Source organism: Pteropus alecto, unplaced genomic scaffold (genome assembly GCF_000325575.1).
Source record: "Pteropus alecto unplaced genomic scaffold, ASM32557v1 scaffold134, whole genome shotgun sequence".
Taxonomy (NCBI): domain Eukaryota; kingdom Metazoa; phylum Chordata; class Mammalia; order Chiroptera; family Pteropodidae; genus Pteropus; species Pteropus alecto.
The window spans coordinates 958347-979322 of NW_006436283.1; the positions used below are offsets into that span (position 1 = coordinate 958347).

The window sequence follows — 20976 nt, forward strand, 5'->3', positions numbered from 1 at the left end:
TGCGAAGGGAGCATTTTACCGAGGACTTTTTAAAATGCTCGCTGGTTGTGACTCTGCCTTTTAAGAAACTGCCTCTGGAAGCTGGTACCAGAGCTGTCCTGGGACCAGCTCAGGGCAGCCGTCCAGGCAGGCTGTGAAGGGAGCTGGGCCGAAGGAGGACGGGGGCCAGGGAGGGCCGTGTGTGGCGGTTCCGTCGTTTCCGCCCCGCGGTCGGTCCTGCCCCCGAGTGTGGCTGCCTCGTCCCCCGCCTCTGGCAGCCCACGTTCGTCCCCTTAGAGTCCATCCCCCCATCTTCGTGACTCTTTGGAGACCTGTCTTCTTGTTCTTCGGCTCCCGTCCATCAGCTTTCTTGTTCTCTTTCGCTTTTTGATATGATTCTTTCCCCTAGAGATTTTGCGAACCTCCATTTTAGGTGAAATCCCAGTGACCTTAATATGAATTAATTTATCAAGGAGTTCCATCCCAGCCCCACCCACCCACTAGAATCTGAGTGATCCTAAGGGCAGAGCACGGTCATAAACCGTGCGCGTGCGTGCGTGTGTGCGTATGTGTGCGCGTGTTTGAGAGCTAGGTAAAAGCTATTGATAAGCAGTTTGTACTAGAAAAATAAACGGTCTTTGGTGAGTGCCTTATGGGGCCTGTTGTTGTTAACTCTGTAGAAGTACCGACACGTGGACAACATCATGTTTGAGAACCACACGGTCGCTGACCGCTTCCTCGACTTCTGGCGGAGGACGGGGAGCCAGCATCTCGGGTACTTGTACGGGCGCTACACGGAGCACAAGGACATCCCTCTCGGCGTCAGGGCCGAGGTGGCGGCCATTTATGAGCCTCCTCAGGTGGGACCTGCGTTCCGGGGTCTTTGCATTTCTTTGTCGCGAAGGCTGTGCGGGTGCCCTTTCAGACTGCTTGTGCTTTTGCTTTGTGGTTTGCCCAGTCTCTGTCTGTCTCTGCGTGCGTGTGTGCACACACGATATTTGCTTTCTGAATAACTGGAGAGGAAGCCCATAGTCCCTACATACTTCAGTGTGTACTTCCAAAAAATAAGGACGTTTTCTTAACGTTTATCAACTTAAGGAACTTGAACGTTGACACAATACTTTTTTCTCTAACTTGCTGTCTGTGTTCCACTTTTGTTAGTTGCCCCCAAAACGTCAAAATTGCTTCCTCCCGTCTCAGAATTCTGTATCTTCTCCACCCGTGCCTGCAGTCGGCTATTTCAGGAATGACGGAATGAGAATCCCAGAATTACTGTTCACGGCCGCGTGGGAACAAAAGCAGCGGCCGCCGACCGCCGGTGTAGGACTGCGAATGGTGTCCGTTATCGCTGGGGTGCGGGGGGAGGAGCCGTAGGGTATGTCACAGTAGGGACCAGCAGCGAGTTACTGTGCTTTACAGTCACTTGCAAGGTCCTTTCTATATGATTGTGCCACCAGCTTGTTACATACTTACGCCCATTAGTGGTACTTTGTTTTCGACATTTAGGGGTTGGTTTTATGTCTTGTGAACACATTAAATTCTAGTTGGCAGTTGATGGTGTCCATGCCGACGCGGGGGAGGTGCGCCCGTGTCTGCAGTTCACTGCAAGACAGAACAAGGGGACAGGCTGAGGGGTGATGGGGGGTGGGCAGGGCCTGGGAAGTGTTAATGGCTGAAGGCGCTGGGCACAGAGGCGTTCGCTGTAAAGTTCTTTAGATTTTTTTGTATATTTGAAATTTTTATACAAGAATATTGAAAAAGGAAAAAATATGCACATTTCTAAAGTCAGGTCTGCAAGCAAAGGTATTCCCCTTCATCCTCTTCCCTCCCCTGTGGGTAGCCCCACCTGCAAGAATTTCTGGTTTGGACTTCTAAAGTGGGATTTTTTAAACGTAAGCAGATACTCACAGATAGCCGTACTGTTCTCGTCCTTTGTGTCTTTGGGTCTGTCTGTACTGTACTATACATGCCTTTGTCACCTGGCCATACTCTGGAGAGCATAGACCAGGGTCCGACAGTGCGGGCTCAAGCTCAGCGGCTGGGTGTAGGTCTGTGGCCACGAGGCCAGCGTCTCCCCGCTGCGTTCACAGGTTTTGGGTAGTCCCGGCCCCACTGACGTTTGTGGATACAAATACAGGCCCTTGTGATGGATCCTTTCAAAGGAGACACGAGGTGGCAGTAGACACCCCACCAGAGGGAGCCCAGTCACCTGATTCTCAGCCACTCAGTGTGCTCCAGTCAGGGGCTGCTGGCGGCAGCAGGAGCGGCACGCGTGCGGCTTGGTAGGGAGTCTCTCCCCTGACGAGTTTCGACCGTGCTGTTAAGAGTATGATGGGACGAGAAGCCGGACAGAAACCCCTGGCATCCAGATGACAAGCAGCACCGCCAGAGTCCCCGGTTTGGCGGTCCGAGAGGTGAAACGTTGACCTCCGAAAACCTCTACCTCTTGAGAAGTTGAAGCTCATGCAGCCACGTGTTGTGAAAGCGGCTCTGCCCTCTGCCCCGGAGGTGTTGAAGGTCCGCAGCCGGGCGCCAGTGGCAGCATGCACTTCCTGTGTTGTTCTGCTAGAATCTGACTAGTTTACAGGATGGACCGGTCAGGAAGCTCGGTTCTGGCTTCCACTCACTGTCCTGTTTCTGCCACCGGGCAGGGCTTCTGCTCACCGGCTACTTATTGCCCATGGGTGTGCCCAGCCTGCGTCTCCCCGCGGGCAAAAGGTTGTGGCCAGCCCTGCCTACTGCGGGGTGTCGGGCTGCGTGCCAGCCAGCCAAACCGGAGCCAGCACTGCCCGCCAGCCAGCAGGGCGCCCACTTGAGGTGTCTTTTCGGTTGCTGAGGGCATATGTGTCTGTCCGTCTTACTCATACTTGGCTGTGGAGCTAAGCACTGCCCTGCAGGAGCTGCTCGCAAATGTCCCAGGGCTGTGCCCAGGGGACGGGGGCCACCTCACCTCACAGCTCTCATCTCGCCTGTCCAAGGGGGCTTGGGAACAAACTTCTTTCTCCAACTGAGGAACCTTAGAACCCGTGTAGAGAGCTTTCCTCAGTCCTGACCAATGCCACATGTGACGCAGAACTGTCACCTAAGCCAGCCTGCGTCCCGCATCTCTGTTCTCTGAGTCTTTTTCATTAAATTAATTAACTAATTTTTTATGGTGACATTGGTTAACGAAATCCAGTAAGTTTCATCTGTACACTTTAACAGTAAGGCGTATACATGTTTACACTGTGTTCACCTCCCATAGTTAGATTTCTTTCTGTCACCACGTATTCTCCTGGAGTCTTGATGCAAAGCGCGAGGCAGCCTGAAAAGGGAAAAGCCCCGAGGGGCTTGCGCTGTGTTTTATCTGGTTGCTTTGAGCTTTTTCTGCTGCTGTCACTCTCCCTTTGGCAAGGGGGAGGCTAGTGTTTTTTGGTGACAACTGAGCCAAAAATGGAGCGGAGTAGCTGGGCTGCTTTTCCGAGCCCACTCCCCTAAACCCGCCTCTTCCTTTAATGCCCCGACAGATTGGTACACAGAACAGCTTGGAGCTCCTTGAAGACCCAAAAGCCGAGGTGGTGGATGAGATCGCTGCCAAACTTGGCCTGAGGAAGGTACCAGGGGCCCGGGGGCGGGGGGCTGGGCTCTGTGTCAGGGACATCCAGGTGGGCAGCATGGCTAGGCCTTGTCTGGGACTGAACTCGGCTGCAGAAGGTCAGACGCAGGCCGGCACGTTTGGAGGTCTCACTTGCATTTATTGGGTACCAGTAACGTTTATGTTTCTCTGATTCAAAGTAAAATGAGAGCATTTCCCTGAGCATAAAGAAAAAGGATTCCAGTGCAGGGGCCGTTACACTTGCATATGCCAGCTGTGCCTCTTGGGCACTGCTTCAGCGGGAAGGAAGAAGCAGCGGAAACAAGACCCCTTCTTCCTGCCCGGGGAGGGGCCTTGGGGCCAGGCCGTGTCCTGCCGCCTGGCCGCAGCACGTCGAGGGCGCGTGCTTTCTTCATGTGCCTTCAAGGCGCTCATCTTCTGCCTGTGCGCCCGGAGCTTCGGGCTGCGGGGTTCGGGGTTCCCTTTTCAAGTATCATTGAATTTCCTGTTTATGGCTCAGGGGTCTGAGCACGTATCCTTCCTGGCTTTACTAGCAGTTAGAAGACAAGGAAGAATTTTCTTTCCGAGTCTGTCGACCTAGTCTATCTCACATCTGCAGTGAAGTTCTCAGGAACTTTGAAGGTGGCTTCTGTGGCTACACGGTAAACTGTGAGCTTGAACACATCTTGGATGTTCACTGTTATAGCTGTGCAAGTTTTTATTCTCTACTTCCTAATCAGTTTAGACAGTGAAAAAGAAATTGCCTACGGCTAAAGGGGGGAAACTGGAAATGGACTAGCCTAGGAAGGTTCTAGAACAAAGTCACTCTACCATTCTAAGAAAATACTTTTAAGAAAAAAAGCGTCCTGTTATCTTTAGTGAGGAGTCTGCATCTTGATTTAGGGTCGTATTTCTATTTAAATTCTGTAAGTTTTTCTTGTTCGCGAGAGAAACTGGTAGTTTTCTGTCCTAGGTTTGCTATAAGCGTGTAGCTCGCTGTTACTGTAGCACGACAGATGGTCTAGACGAAGCCACTCAAATGCCTTGAGCACAGCCTGGTCCCTCAGCCCCTCCCGCCTCGGGGACGCGGCCTGCTTCCTTTAACGCTCACTCACGGTTCTCCTTTACGTCTCATTTTCCGCGTCGCCATCCTACTCGTGGTTTTTGTTGATTTGGGCATTTTTAAGGTACATGAGAGTCTCTGGATTTGCCCAGTCACGTCTGCAGCAGATGGATTTGAAGGATTCTGTGTCAGGGTTGTGCTGGAAGGCGTCCCGGGCACCAGGTCACTTTTCCAAAGGACAGAAGTGGGTTGTGTGCCAGGATTCCAGACCGGCTCGTAAACCTCCCCGCCAGGTCCCGGGTCAGGAAGGGTGACCAGCTCGTGGGCACCGGAGGGCCAGGATCACAGCACACAGATAGGACTGTCACTGCGCGGGACACGCCGGGGAGGCCGACCCTGCCCCCAGCTTGGGGAACGGCCTGAGGATGCCCCAGAAACAGGGTTTCACATCCTGTACCCCAGGTGCTTCCTTCAGCCCTGCAGGGGGAGCTCAAAGGAGCCACTGGGCCAGGTCCCCCTGGCGCATTCCTTCCTGTGCCAGCGCCGGCCCAGGGAGTCAGCCCCGCACCGGGACCTTCCGCCTCGTTTGCTCGTCGTCTCTGTGCCTCGCCGTTGTGCACGTTCCCTTTTCACCGGCGTTATGTTCGCTCTGCTGACACCTGGGGCCCCTACCCCCAGCATGGTGCCGGGCAGGGCTTTCCCCGTGAATCTGGGAGCTCTGATCCTTTGCCCTCCTGCCAGCCTGGCAGCACTGCGGGGGTGGCTGGCTTCACCAGGGCAGAGTTGAGAAGCCCTGCTGCGGCCTCATATCTGAGGCAAGGGACCGACTCCCCTAGGAAGGAAGAACAGGCTCACAGAGCTCTCCCTGTGGACAGCGTGACCTTGGGCTCTGGGCAGAAGCCATAAAATACCTATCACCTGTTTCGGGGGGGACTCAAGACAATTCCCTTGTTGTGCAGGTTGGCTGGATATTTACGGACCTTGTCTCAGAGGACACCCGAAAGGGCACAGTCCGATACAGCCGGAATAAGGTGAGGTGGGTGGCAGCGCGCGCGGGGGTCTCCGCTCAGCCCATTCTGGCTTTGAGACCAAATTGTCTTCCACACAGCGTTCTTGGTAAATTAAGGCTGGGCTGCTGATTCTGCCTTGTAGAGCAAAGCCCCCTGACCTTTACAAACCAGCGCGCTCTGGAGGTCAGCCCACGGGGTGGGTCACCCGAGCCTCCGGCCTTGCCGGTTGTGCATGTGTGTACGTGAGGGCTCTAACAGCTGGGGCTGCAGCTGTTCGTTTCTCTGCGGTTTCCTGGCACATTGTAGTTTACTTCCTAATATCTTCTAAAGAGCCAACAGAAGCATGTTTCGATGCGCTGCTGTAAAACGTGATATGCTGGTCCTCTTTCCGTAGGACACCTATTTCTTGAGTGCAGAAGAATGTATCACTGCAGGAGACTTCCAAAATAAGCACCCCAACATATGTCGGCTCTCTCCAGACGGACACTTTGGATCCAAGTTCGTTACTGCTGTGGCTACAGGTATTAACGGAGATGGTTACAGTATAATATTATTACTTGTTAATGTGTTTTGTTCCTCTTTTCATCCTGAACTTAATTACCGTAGAGTTTCTTAATGGGCCTGTGAGATAGAGATTCCTCTCTTCGGTTCGTGGTAAAAAGCCTGAACGTATCAGCATCACTCACAAAACTGCTAGAGTCGGGGCCTCAGTGTGGGTCTCCCTGTCCCGCTCTCTCATCCCAAGTCCAAGTTAACTGGGCTCTAGATCAGAGCTCGAGGCCGCCTTTGCCCCTTTCCAGTAACCAAAGACGCCTGTGGCTATCGAGGACAAAAGGGATCTGCTGTTTCTGTTCCTTGCTTGTTATCGACATTTTGAATGGGGTGTCATTTTAAGAAACCGTTTCTATAAAGCTTTTTTTGAAGTGACGTGGTATGTGTGTGATGTCATGTACGTTATATTACATTTTATGGAGGTTATAAATATATAATAATAAAAGATTATGCTCTGTAAAGTGCTACCAAATCTTTTATAATGTGCTTGAGAGTCAGTCCTAGAAAAAAGCCAGAAATAGGACCATACAGTTTGAAAGGAATAGGAGTCTGAAACTGGGAGAGCCAACTCATAAAAAACACAATCTGTTTGGTCAGGTTTTTAAAGTACACACTAACCTCGATCCTGGGAAGACCCGGATCGTTAAGTCCCAGAGATGATCGTTAAGTTCGTGCTTCGTACCCATCCTTCCCTTAGTCCTGTCTAAAGAAGCACCCTTTAATTTAACGAACACCAGCTTACAAACAGCCCAAACATGTAAGTAACTAGATCCCCTCTTCATCCCAGTCGGCCTGCTCCCACTGCCGTGGGAACCGTGAGAGCAGCTTCACGCAGCCTGAGTTGTTAGGACCCACTGCTTTAAGACCCATTCAGATTGACAGGCGCCCTGTTTTTGAAATAAATGAGCTTTGAGGAGTGGGAGGCAGGCACCATCTTTCCCGTGTTAGTGTGGATTAATTGGGTTGATTTACTTTCCTAAGTTGTTATTGGATCAGGTGCTTAAGGGCGTGGGTGGGGTTTTAGCGAGGAATAAAGGAGACAGTGGTTGTGCAGCACGGAGCCCTTTCTCCAGGGCAGACTGGGCGGGGTCTGTCCTGATGGGAATGTTCAGGGCAGTAGGACAGTGGCTGGAGTGGACGCTAAGGACAGGAGCAGAAAATAGATGCATTTTATGTAAGATACATTCGATTCTAATCTCAGATCATCATAAACAGGAGTTTTTGTCTCTGCGAGTGCAGGGGACATTCAGGGTCATTTGGGATGTGGAACAGTTCTTTGTTGTGTGGGACTCTCCTGAACTCAGTGGGACGTCTGCCACCTTTGACTCCGGCCTGCTAAACCTTCCCGTCACTGTTGAGCGACCAGAAATCACCTGCACAGATTTCCGGAACTGCCCTCGTGGGAACAGCTGTTTTAGGTTCCACAGCTTCCGTGGTAACCTGACTCTTTTAATTACTGTTTCTGTGAGGAATTACTTGCTGGGCCAAAGGAACGGGCACGTTTTGGGGATTATAAACAGTTTCTGACTTGGGGGATTCCTGGGCCTTCGGTTACAGTCACACTTCTTGTGGGAGTTTGGAACATACAGACTGTCTGATTGTCCCTGGACTTTTTGCCTCTGAAAGTGGCACTTGACTGAAAGGTTTTAGAACTGGGAGACAGTAAATGACGTATAAGGTCTGCTGTTAGGGTCCTTCGTGTCTGCGCGGAGTCGTCCACCTCCGCGATGCTGCAATGTTCTGACTCGTTTCCCTGGGGCCAGCGAACGGAAGGGTGGTTGTCCCAGGTGTCACAGGTCTTTCCCCAAAGGAAGTCTGCTCTCCTCATCAGTGGTTCCCAGCCAGGGGCCTGGCGCTCCCACCCTGTGGAGCTGTTTGCAAAGCACCGTGTCCGGCCCATCCCCCAGGCCCTGGTGGGGCCGGAAGGAGCCGGCGGGAGTGAGTGTGTATGTCCGTGTGGCCGTCTCCCAGGAGGCTGACTGACCGTTGCATCACGGGGTTTGTGGTGCTTCTGCAGACACAGGGCTCTCAGCTGTCCCCACAGCCGATGCTGAAGCCGCATGCCCAGGCTGGGGTGTCGAGGCCCCGTGTCTGCGGGCCCCTCCCCGCCAGGAACTTCTCGGGCCAGAGGCTTTTAGCGGAGTGTTGGTGGTGTGGTGCGTGGGGTTGCTCGCGTGAGCCTGAAGGCTCCTGTGGACGGAGAATGTCATGGGCTCGAGTTCAAACTCCCTGCTGTGACGCCAGTGTCCCCACGTCTTTGTCATTTGGCACACTCATTTCTCTGGGCCGTGGAAGTCCCTTTTCGAGGCTGTGCCTCCAGTTCAGTAGCAGCCGAGTCCTTCCCGTCACGGCCCCTTTCCGTCCTTCGTGTGGACTTGCCGACAGGCTGACGGGACGGGGGCGGTCGCTGAGCCGTCCGGCCTCCCGGGCATCGTGGCCAGGGTTCCGTCTCCGCGAGGCTGAGTACGGACCCCTGCGATGCCTCTCAGCGAGTCTGCCATGGAGCCTGTCCCCGTGGACGGGGCCGGCTCTTCCTGACAGCCTTCGGTTCCACAAATGCTGCTTCCCATTTTTCTCTGCTTCTCCAAGATCAGAGTTTTTTTTAACAACCTGTCACACTTTAATGATTAATCTAAAAACAAGTGCAGGTTTCAGTGCCCGCAGGAAACAGCCGAACGCACAGACTGAGGGCGGCTATGCCTGCTCCGTCCCGCCCCGCCCCGCAGCCCGCGCTCATCCGCGCTGCGGTATCCACGTGGACGCGGCCGAGGGCGGGGCCCTGGCCATCTGTGCTCATCGCCCGGGCCTGGCCACCTCTCCTAGGCGAGAGTGCGGGTCACAGAGCTGCTGGACTTGGCCTTTGGAGCCAAAGTCGACTCGGCATTTGGAAGCCGGCTGCCATCGGCCTGGCGTGCGAAGTCAAGCAGACAGCAGGCCCCTGGTCCCAAAGTCCCCTCAGGCTGCCTCCGCCCCTGTCTTTTACTTTTTCTGATGGCTTGGCCATCAGGCCTGGTTTTTGGTAAATGTTTGAAAGCCAGACAGACAAAAATTTTGTTTCCTGATCAGTAAATTCGGTTTTTGTCAAGGAAACTAGAGTCATTGAGGGTTTTTAAAATTGTCCAAAGCCATAAAAAATACAGATGTCAGAGCTGACCGAGTATAAGCCGGACTCTGGACGCACGTGTCGGTGGTGGTGGATGGCGGCCTGTCGCAGAGGCCCAGGGCCGGCCTCCACCGCAGCGTCTCGTCCCAGCCCTCTCCTCGGTGTATCTCGACTGGACCGGTCACTCAGCGGCTCCGCACTCAGCCTCAGCCGTAATTCGAAGCTGTCATTTGATGGAGTGGGGCTGAGAGAGCTGTGAGCGGATGGCGTGGGGGCGAGGCCCGGTGGGGGCCGGTGCTGCCCACGCCTCTCGCGGCGGCTGTGCTGGCTTCTCTAGGGCGGGGACCGCAGCGCGTGCGGTACAAACGCTCTGTCCTCACTGAGGACAGCTCCCGTCTCGCTCTTCTGCCTCCCGCCCCTGCCTCTCCCGGCTGCCAGGTGGGTCCACCGCCATCTCCCCCGGGCACTCAAAGTTGCCGGCGCGCAGGGCTCTGGGTCTTTGGGACCAAGGGCCCCAGTCCTGGGTGGTGCTGAGCAGAGTTCGGGCGGATATTGGGGAGCGTTGACCTGTCTTGGTTGCCGATTCTGCGAGAACGTGTCCCTGCAGTGGCGCTTTGTGCCTGCGTCCAAGGCTCGAGCCCCTCGTGACTGCCATTGGACGTTTCTGAATTCTGCCACGATGGGCTCCTCGGAGCTTGTGTGCTCTCTCGGTCTGAGGGGAAGAGAACAGATACGGACTCGTCCTGAATGTCCTGTGGGGGATTCTCACTGAAGGTGTCTCTCTTGCAGGTGGCCCCGACAACCAGGTCCACTTTGAAGGGTACCAGGTGTCCAATCAGTGCATGGCGCTGGTCCGTGACGAGTGCCTGCTGCCGTGCAAGGACGCCCCTGAGCTCGGCTACGTCAAGGAGTCCAGCAGTGAGCAGTACGTGCCCGATGTGTTTTATAAGGTAAAATACAGCGGTGCGGAGGCGTCAGCTACGTGGAGACGGTGCAGACCCTGGCCCGCCTGGGCCTGGACTGGTTCTGGAGCTTTCTGGCCACGTTGGCCGTTGTTGGTCAGCCACGGTTGAGGTTCCCGCTTGCGGATAAAGGCATTCTATAGCATTTCCAGGGCTGGTTATCAGCTCGTCAGGCTTCTGTGGTGTTAGGGCTGAGAACCAGAAGTGGAAATAGCAGGCCCCGGGGTTGGGATCTGTAACCCCAGGCCAGACCATCGTGACACACGGACAGTTCCAGGTTCTGAGAACGCGAAGACGGCGGCTGTCAGGGCCTCCCCAGGAGGAAGGACTGGTGCTCTGTGGTGGCCGACGGGCTCGCCTGAGGGGCACCGAAGTTCCAGCTGACACGTCAAACACTTGTTGATTCTTAAGTCTTTGTTTCTTGTGAAAACTATAAAAACTATCTTTATCGGAAAACGTTAAATGGGTTGAACATGTAGGCGGTCAGTGCTTCCCGCCAGGACCAGAGACATGGTCTCACCCTCAGCTCGAGATTGTTCCTGGTCATAACCAAGGAACCTGCCTGGTCCCCACTCCGGGCAGACTCGGGGTTCCGTTTGGCGCCTTCCGCTGCCCTGAGCACGCCTGAAGCTTTCCGATGGCCTAGGGCTGCTTCTGTCTAAGGAGTATTTGTCTTCCATTTTTGAAGGGTCTTTTCACTATAGAGGATTCTGGGTTGACAGGTCTGCTCCACTGTTGCCTGGCTCTGTTTCCAAGAGGAAATCGGCTGTGACCCGCATGTGCTTCTCTGTCTATAATGTGTCCTTTCCCGCTGGCCGAGCTGTCCCCTCTGTGTCACTGGTTTCTGGCAGTTCAGTCGTGATGTGCCTGGTCGTTTTCCTCACGCGTCCCATGTTTGCGGCGTGTTGAGCTTCTTGGGGCTTTAGGTTGATGTGTCATGTTTTGGCTGTTTTGCTCATTTTCTATTGCTGCCATACCAAGTGGCCTCAAACCCGGTTCCTCTAAAACGACACCCGTGTCTTATCTCAGCCCTGTGCTCAGGATCCTGGGCGAAGCTCGGCTGCGTTCTCTGCTCCGGCTTGTCCGGTCGGGGCTCTAATGTCATCTGAGGCGGAGGTGTTGGCAGCACGGAGCCCCTTGGTGGCTGGCCCCGGGCGGTGCACAGCGTGGCCACTTGCTGCTGCTTCGGTAGCCCCTCACGAGCATCTGTCTCTCTGACTTCTGCTGCCCATAGCGCTTTGAAAGGGCTTCCTGCCGTGCGATGCGGCTCGCCCAGGCCACCCAAGGTCATCTCCCGATTTTAAGATTAGCTGGTTAGTAACCTTAATTACACCCACATAATCCCTTTTGCCACGGAAGAGGTCATGTTCATGGGCACGATGTGTCATCACAGTCACAGCCCTGGGGAGTAGGCTGGGAAATATTTCTGTTCTGTTTCAGAACTCTGTGGATGACAGGCATTAAAAAAAGTGTTCCCAGCAATGGCCTTCTGCCTGGGGCACAGCCTGATTTCTCAGCCTCTAGTGTGCTCAAAGTGGGAGAGCATCTAAGGTGGGGGCGGGCTCGCTGTCCCCACGTCACTGATCACTCTTGCTGGGTTTTTGTCGCTTGCCTGTTTGGTTTCTGGGCCCCTTCTCCCTAAGTACTGTGGGGGCGGTGGGTACTCAGCCTCCCGTGCATCTCGAGTTGAGCGGTATCTTGCGAGGAGCTGGCTGCGGCCACCCCACCCGGCTGTGGTGTTTCTGCCTCTCAGAGGCTCCCCCGAACCAGCCTGGTGGACAGCGCCAGCGGACGCCCGGGGCAGGAGTTTGGTCCATGTAGTCCTCGTTAGTCTGCTGCTTCCAGTTTTCTAATAAATTTTAAAATGAAGTTTTTGTCACTTTTTTCCTTGTGTGTGGGAGCACCGACCTGCCGTGACCTATTGTATCCTCTGAGGAAGGGGAAGTCCAGATACCTTTTCATCATTTTTGCCCTTGTTTGAAATACTTTATTGTTCTCGTTCATGTTTCTGTTCTGGAACTTTCCTTGCAGTCCTTTCTTGGCTAAGAAAGAGCTTGCTCTCATTCTAGTAAAATGCCTCTGGTTGCCTGGAGGTCACAGTAGGACCCCCCCAGGAATTGTCGTTTCTGGTTTCCAACATGCCACGTACCTTCTGGGGACCTTGTAGGTATTTCTATCTTCACGGCAGCCACGGGGCGAGGTTTCCTTGTGCTCGCTGTCATCAGTGTCATCCTTCCCATTTTTCAGTTGAGGAAATAGAGGCTCGCAGAGGGTCACCCAGCCAGTGAACGAGAGAGACGCACTGGGGGCTGGTCTGGCGGCAGAGTCTGGGCAGCCAGCAACTGCTGTGAGGAGCCTCACAGCCCTGTAAACACTTAAAATTGTAGTAGTCAGTTTGAATATTTTAGTTGCCTGACAAATGGAAAATTCTAGGATGGATTAAGAAAACCCTACTTAGTGAGCCTCACACCATGCCTGACACCAGCCTTGAGGACTTCCCTCTTACTGTCTCGCTGACGAGTTGAGCACACAGCCTCGCAGTGGGTCCCCTTTCCGGATATATTCGTTCCCAAGGGAGCGTGTCCTAAAATGGCTCACTGCGGCCTTGACATGGGTGTGCAGCTTTAGGGCCCCAGTTGGTGCCGAGGTGCTGTCGTTGACGTTTTTCTCCCACGAGCAAGTGTCCCCATGGAGTGAGAGTATCTTTTATCATAAGTGTATTTAGACACTGTGTTCATCAAGAAAATGATGTCTGACAATTTATGCCAGTAGCGATGATTTTTGTTAAAAAATTGTATTCTGGGTGTCTGCCATTTACATCAGTTTAATTTCATGATTTTTCAGTATGGTGTTATGTTTTTCTTTTTCCTCTACATTTTGTTGAAGTTTATTTTCATTAGAATGAGTTTCTTCCCAGGCATATCTCGTGAGGACTTCATCACGATCCATTTTTCAGTTGTTTCCTGTTGTGAAATGGCCTACACGTGGGAGTCCACATGCACGCGCGTCCTCGTCCCCGGGAAGCGCGCCGCACCACAGAAGGCCCGGGGCACCTCCCCACGGCGTCCACCCTTCCTTGCTCTGCCTGCTGTTTCTGCCACGTGCACGTTTCTCGCAGGCCTTTTAGAAAACGGTGTTTGAGTGGGGCCGCCGTGCTTTTCTGCAGGAGCCCCACCGGTTCGTGAGCCTTTACTCCGGGTGCACTTGAGAACTGGCTCGCAGCTCGCACCGAGACACACAGGTCTCCTTAGGGTTTCCTCAGCCCCTTTTCCATGCAGGGTCCCCGCTCTGAACATGGGAGGGTACTGCCCTGCGCCGTGTTCCTCAGTGTCCCTCACATACTTAGGGGTTTCTCTGCGAAGGGCTTGCCAATCATTCGTTTGATTGTTTCTAGGTGTTATAGTTTCCGCCTGTTTCAGAGGCATCCTTTTACAGTTAGGTTTTCAAACTGGAGCTGTTTGAAACTGGTATGTTTTTGTATTGAGCGATTTTACTGTTTGTGACTCGTTCCTCTAATTTACGTACGTGTGTGTGTGTGCACGTTCTTTCGAGCTTTCTCCACGGACGTATCGCCCAGGAATGAGAGCCCTGCTTCTCCCTTCTCATTCGTTGTGGCCCGTCGTGCTGGCCCAGGGCGCCCAGGGCGTCCGGCACGTTTGCTCTCTAATCGTAATGGAAGTGCTTTCAGATTCCATCATCAACTATGAGTTTGCTGTGGATTTTGGTTTCGTGCTGCCCTTGGTGGGGCTGGAGATCTGCTTTTTATCCCAGGCCTGTGAGGTTCTTGCCCTTGGCCCCACTCGCCTCTGTGGCCGGTGCTGCCGTTTTTGTGGGTGGCTCACCGTGAGTGTCCCAGGTTCCCTGTAGCCCTGGAGAGTTTGGGGTGTTGGTGTCTCCCGTGTTTCAGGAAATTGCCAGTTTGAGCAGAGGCCTGTGAAAGCAAACCTTGGAGTAACCCTTTTAGGTTTCTAAAATCCGAGGTCGGATTTTAACCTCACAGGCAGGACGTGCGCAGTGTTTGCCTAAGGCAGCGCATCGTGGCAGCGTCGGTGGTAACGGACGTCGGAAGCAGGCTCCAAGTCCAGTGACGGGCATTAAGTCATAATGCATCTCTGTGGCAGGAGATTATGGTCACTAACGGCGTGTATTTAAAAATTACTTAAAGATATGGGATACAACTCACGTAAAAGTAAAAATGTACCTGTGTATGTTTTTTGTGTTTTTAAAGACACGCGTGGCTGTTTCTGCCTGCATGTGCACACGTTAATCCACACTTCCACGTGGAGGGCAGGAGTGGCAGCTTGGAGGCCCGCTGGGGGGGCCTGTCCGTCCTGGGATGCGCACGCCCAGGAAGGACCTGTGCAGGTGGATGCCAGACGTCGACCTTGTGCGCTGTCCAATGTGCGTTGCTCGGGAAGCAGGGATTCCGTGTTCGACGCGGGCTCTCCTTGGTCCCCTCTTCCTAGGCTGTCTTTCTCTGACGGTCGAGGTGTCCCTGTGTGGTGTCTGGTGTCGCAGGGCACTCCAGGACCTGAAGAGTGAGAGTTAGCCAGGGGGGAGGGAGCCCATCTAGGAGCCACAAGTCCAATGCCTTGGTCAAGCGTATGCTTATGATGGGTGTGGTGGATGGCAGGAAGCCAGAAAGAGATGGAAGGTGGTTCTGGAACATCCCCAGTGGATGTATGAAGAGTGGTCTGGAGGCAGGAGGCAGCGACACAAGCATCATGCTGGTGGCCGAGCCAGGAGGGGGCAGCGGGAGAGGTGTGAGGTGGGCCTGATGTCCAATATGAGATGCAGCAGGAAGTGGCTGAAGCTGGTTAGGGGCGGGGGCCAGGTTGCCGATGCAGAAGATTCACTTGCGTGCAGAAAATGCAGAGTTGGGGAGCCCAGTGATCCAGGTTTACGTGTCTGCTCCTTGTGGCCCTTGGGGACAGAGAGGGTCCCATAGGTGCGCCGGAGCCGAGGGTCCCATAGGCTTTGCAGGGCCGCAGGAAGGAGCCCAGATGGAACCAGGGCTGTGGCTTGGGGCTGGGGTGGGGACAGGAGCGGGACACCACGGGAGTCCGGAGTAGGAGTGAGAGCAGCGGGAGTGTGTGGTGGGGTTCAGGTGCTGCTGTGTGGAGGGGAGGGGACAGGAAGGCAGTCAAGAGGTAGGCACAGAGAATGCTGTTTTCAAGGTCATCTGAACAGAAGGCCCAAATCAAAGTCCTGGACGTAGACGAGAGAAGCCGAGATTGTTCAGAGGATGAAGAGGGTGTTGGGCACACCCAGGAAACCTGCTCTCAGAGGGCTGGCCCGGCGGGGGTGGGGCCGGTGCTGAGGTCAGGTGGAGGGTGTGGGGCTCTCTGAGGGCTTGGCCATCACGTCGGTTACCCCGTCCCTCAGCCACACATGGGTCTGTCCCAGCACCTGGCGCTCATGCACAGTGCCCTGTATGCTGTCCCATGGTTCACTCTTTGCAGGTGCTCTAATGCTCGGAGCAGATTCCCAGAACCAGAATTATTTTGTTAATGGATAACATATTTCAGGGGTTTTATGCATTTTCCCAAATTCCCCTCAAAAGGGCCACACAGTTTGCACTGGAAAGTGGTCCTCGGCCTGCCCACTCAGGCGTCCGGCCCAGGCCCCCGCCGGTGCAGGCTCTCCGTGAGGACCGGCTTTCTTCGTGGCCTGCCCGCGTGTGCTTAGGGGATGGCGAGGTGATTCCTCGTATCTGCATTCACGTACGAGGTCGTCATACGTCGCAGACACGTGCCAGGCTTTCCTTTTCTTTATGATTTACATACAGAGAAGCTGAAATATTTTCTGATTTCATAAGTACAGTGATCCTTTTTCATTATAGTTTCTGCCTTTGTCATCATACTTAAGAAGCAATTCTTTACCCTAAAGGTATATGTTTACCTACATTTTCTTTTGGTGCTTTTACGATTTATTTTGACATTGAGATCCCTAATCCATTTGCCCATTATTTCTTTATTTATTGTAACTCCATAATACATTTTTGTTTTGGTTAGGGCAAGACCCTGCACTATTCAACTTCTTAAATGTTTTAATCGCATCAATTATGAATAACAGCATTGTTCAGGAAAATGGATCAATTAGTCAAGAAACTGCCAATAAGAGAAGATTCTGAACCACATGTTAGCACAGTACCCCGTCCCAGAGGAAGGACACTGTGGTACCCGAAAGCTCTGAGCTTGCTCATCACTTTTTCCCTTGAGCTGGAGGTGGCAGGTCTTGCTCGGTGTGCGTCAGCGTCAGGGTGGTGCCTGTGACCACAGGGTCCCCACGAGGGCAGTCGTGCGGCCGGGGTGTGCTGAGGCCCCACCTCGTGGGGTAGACCAGGTCTCTCACCCGCCCCGGCCCCTCCTGGCCGTAGAGTGTGGGACCTAACTCGTCTTCATAGCCTTTGTGGCCCCAGCACGCATGGGGGACCCGGCGGTTGTGCGCTCACGGTGTCGAGCCGGGACCAGCGGCTGCTCCTGTTTGCACTCACAGGCGCCTGTGGGTCTTACCAGCCGACTGCTTCTGAAACGGGGAGTTTTTCTTACTTTGTCCTATGAAGTTGCAGATGAAGCTGTTTGTGTCATTGTTCCCCTCCTCCCCAGTTCTTTAAAGGAATACACGTCGTCAGGATTTTGTTCGCGTTCACAAAGCGAGGCGGTGCCGCCCAGTCCGTGCAGTTCGCCGTTGTTCTGGCAGCGCGCCCACGTGCCTCCCCCTCACGAGGACAGACAGAGGTGCCGAACTTCTCGACGTCACAGCGCTGGTGCCGCGCTTCCCAGAGCAGCAGCGGGGCAGTGGGGCCCTCGACCGCTGGCTCCCCCGTGTCTTGCTCCGGGTGGAAGCGGAACTGCGGGCGCCCTGGCAGCTGCCAGGCTTGGAGCGGAGATGCCGCCCTCCCCGCGTGTTCCGCCTGGCATGGCCGACGCCCATCAAAAGTGACTGCCTTCTGAAATGTGGATTGGTTTGGGATTGGCTGGCCAAAGCCCTGTTCTGGAGTCATGGGGGAGAGATGGAAGTTACCTGTTTTTGCCCCGGGGAAGAGTGGGGTGCAACACCTTTATCTTCTTGGGGAGCAGAAGGGTACAGTTGGGTCGTTAAATTTGAGGGAGAATAACAGGACACAGCAAGAGAGGGGCATTTAACAAGAAGAATCCCTGGAGGGGAAGATTAAAGCGAACAGGTGCTGGCAAAATGTCTCTGCCTATTAGAGCTTAATTAGATTTGAAGATGAATTCCAGATGGGCTAATTATGAGTGAGTTGTCGCAGGTTATTTCTTGTAGGGGCAAGCGTGTATTTTTGGAAATGGTGATTTGGTTTGATGAGATTCGGTTCCCGTCTCTTACCATGTCTCCTTGAGGCATCAAGAAACCGCCGCCTCCAGGGCCCAGGACCACTCAGCAGACTCACGTCTGTGCTGCCCCTGTCGACGCCGGTAGCACCGCAGAAGGCCGGGCCCAGCCTGACCTCTGCAGAAACGAGCAGAGGACACAGCTGTCATGTGGAGGCACCGACAACCCCTACACTTCACAGGAGGGCGGGCAGACAGACAGACAGCTGTGTGTTCCCAGGAAGGCACCCTTGGATGGGGTGCTTCGCGCCCTTGTGTAGACAGCTGGTTAGACGGCTTTGGACCGCTTTCTGAGAAGGGAAAAGGTCAAGTTCTTGTCGGCAGCTCTGTTGGTTGTGAACAGAGAGCATGTCGGGAAGGCGCGGGTACACTGAGCTGTGCCCCAGCTGGAATCGCCATTTCTGGAGCAAGGCCAGATGGGGCCTCGGACCCCCCGTGAGGGCAGAGGACTTGGTCTGACTTAGGAACAGTCTGTGGCGTTTGTCTCAAAAGACAGCATGGTCTCTGGCGTCCCCAGGAAGGTGTGGCTGTGCTGGGGTGGCCTGCATCCCCCTGCTTGCCTCGGGGGTGGGGGGGTCCGCTCAGCACCCCTTCGGGTCTGAGAGCTTTAATAAACAGAAACTTTTATGTAAGTCCTCATAATTGGGAGTTATGGATGTATAATTTATGTGTGGCTCAGTGAATGATTTATATAATGTTAAGTAATGATTTAGATAGAAAATATGACCCCCCTCTTGCAGAATCGTTAATGAAAAGCATCGGTTCTTATGAGTTTATTTCTAGAGCTCTGTGTGAACACAGCATGTTTGACATAAATCAGATCTAATTGTCATTTTATGATTAATGAACATATGCTGGCCATTTTTCCCCATAATTAAACTTTATGTTCCACACATTTGACAAAGCAAAACAAGTTTAGACTTTGACAGATTGGTGGCGGGGGTCTGCGTACTTGTGTGTATGTGTACTCATTTGTGTGCATATTTTCTTAGTAATGTACAAGTATTAAGTCTCCATAAAGATGAGTTTTCAGAGGTGTAAGAGCGTGAAGAATGAGCATTCAGACCTGCGGCTGAGCAGGCTGGCAGAGGAGGAGCGGGCACAGGTGTCGCCTGAGGGCGGGCGGGCACCAGGCGAGGCAGGAGCGTGCGCTCCCTGTGGAGACTCCCGTCAGCCCGGAGCACGCTGTGCGCCCTCATCAGGGTGGTGTCAGGGCTGCCGCAGGCGCTCCAAGAAAAGATGGGTGGCGGATCCGTTGCAGAAAGGCACGTTCTCCCTTTTGCTCGTTACACATTTCAGCAAGGGTTGAAATAATTTGAAAAGTGAGCCAAGCATGCGGAAGGAGAAGCGGGCCCTGGGCAGCACCCTTCACCCACGCCGCTCACCTCTGTTTCCTGTTCCAGGACCTAGACAAGTTCGGCAACGAGATCACCCAGCTGGCCCGGCCCCTGCCCGTGGAGTACCTGATCATAGATGTGAGTGCTCGCCCCCCGCCCAGCTCCCAGCGGCCGTGTTGAGCAGGATTGCTGGGTGGGGCTGCACGAGGGTGGCACAACCTGGACAGTTGCCCCTCTGCCCGGCACGGGACAGGTACCCAGGAGGTGTTGGAATTGTCAAGCTCCTGGCATCCCTGAAAAGCTCACAACTTTAAGGGTTTTTTTCTTGGGTTCAGGATTTTTTCCCTTAAAAACAACTTAGGGGCTAACTTCTCCCAAGCTAAAGTACAACAAAGGGTCACTGACCAGGCCGAGTAGCCTTTGCAGGCCAGCGACCTGGTGTGGCCTCCTGTGCAGCATGTGTAGGCGCTGTCCAGCTCAGGGCTCAGATGCCATAGGGTGGGCTCATGGAAGGCCACTCTGAGTTGGTCCCCGAGGGACACAGCCGTGACTCTCTTCTTGAGTGAGGACCAGTGTGGTTTCCTGGAGGACTCCAGGAGCTGCGAAGGCACCTGGCTCCGATGCGTCTTCTCAGAGTCTCGGCCCCTGTCCAGCAGCCTGCTCTGCTCGTGTAGCTGTGGCCACAGATCAAGGCCGCGGGCACTGCAGGACGGAAGCCCGACCCATTTGCAGCAGTCAACAGAGGTGACGGGAGTGGCATGTTCCCTAGCTGCTGCCTGTCGCGGTCTGCTCGGGCTGCATTTGGATGCGGGATAGGCATGTGATAGGCATGCAGGCTATAAAATCTCATTGCATTTGGAGCAGCGGGTCCTCAGGAACTGAGCCCATCGTGCTCCATGCAATTGCCAGCTCCCGAGAACATGCTTATGACCTTGGCCGTGGAGGCATCCGTGTCTTAGACCACCTGGGGTGTAACTGAGACGGAAACAGACCGATGGAGCACATACTTAGGAGTCGGCGTGAGTCACGGCCAGCTCCCTAAGGTCTCCCTCCCGGCGGCCCCTGCCCCTCTTACGAAGGGCTCTTTTCCTGCCTCAGTGCAGTGCTCCATTCGTAGTTGGTTGACAACGGGACATGCCACCCTGTGATACCCAAGTTCTCTGTTCTTGTGGAAGAAGTTGAAGCAGTCTCTTGATGGCGGGTGCCCGGACACGTGTGCCCAGCTCCTCGCCCAGCTCCAGGCCCATGGCGTGGCCAGGGTCGTCTGGTCCTCAAATCTTGTGACCGGGTGGCTGTTTTAGGCAGGGAAAGGGATGAGCTGCACCCCACTGGGCTCCTGTGGAGGTTCTGTGGATGTGTCCAGGCATCAGCCCATCGACCCCAAGAGGGGCTGGGGAGGAGAGGGGAGGGTGTAAGCCCAGGCCAGGATGCCTGCCGCCCTGACTCTTCTCCCCCAGGCATCTCTCCAAGGGGCGCTTACAGGCCTGACAAGCACTATTTCCACACTTACTAGTAGGTGTTCCGTGGTGCCCATCCACTGCCATATTTGCTTCCCCAAAGGGAGGGGCGCGGGCCATCCACAGGCCTTTGCCTCAGCAGCATGGACAGCCCTCCGCTGTCCTCCAAGTCACAGAAGCAGCCTGGCCCGGGGCTTTAAGCGTCTGAGCGCATTCAGTCCTCACGGCGGCCTCAGGAGGCGCAGCCTCGGTCATCTTTATTTTGCAGGTAAACGCAGTAGCCCTGTAGCTGCGTCCATGGCCGTCTCCACAAGGCCACATGGCCTTGGTGGTGAGAGACCAGCGGCTCGGCTCAGCCTTCAGAGCGCTGACGCGGTCACTGCGAGTCTCTGCCTTCGCCGAGGTGGAACAGAGACCAGAACGTTTTCATCCTTTAGAAATAGCCCCAGAGGAACCAGAATAGCTGCCCTAAATCTGGTGCGGCGCAGTCTGCTGCCGCCGATGCCGGGTCCACCGAGAGGGAGCCGACAGCTCGCACTCGTGCACCCGCGGGGGCATCTGCCGGGAGTGAGAAACAGTCTGTG

At 54.4% G+C, this 20976-nt stretch overlaps 1 protein-coding gene across 1 annotated transcript in view; it reads left to right on the forward strand.

Annotated features, from left to right (window-relative positions):
- Positions 1–20976, forward strand: part of NPLOC4 (NPL4 homolog, ubiquitin recognition factor) — a 44382-nt gene that overhangs the window by 14662 nt on the left and 8744 nt on the right. The window contains exons 8-13 of the mRNA XM_015589578.2: positions 660–839; positions 3486–3572; positions 5576–5647; positions 6021–6147; positions 10071–10231; positions 19002–19073. Coding sequence (XP_015445064.1) covers positions 660–839; positions 3486–3572; positions 5576–5647; positions 6021–6147; positions 10071–10231; positions 19002–19073 — 699 coding nt within the window. The remainder of the gene's footprint in view (positions 1–659; positions 840–3485; positions 3573–5575; positions 5648–6020; positions 6148–10070; positions 10232–19001; positions 19074–20976) is intronic.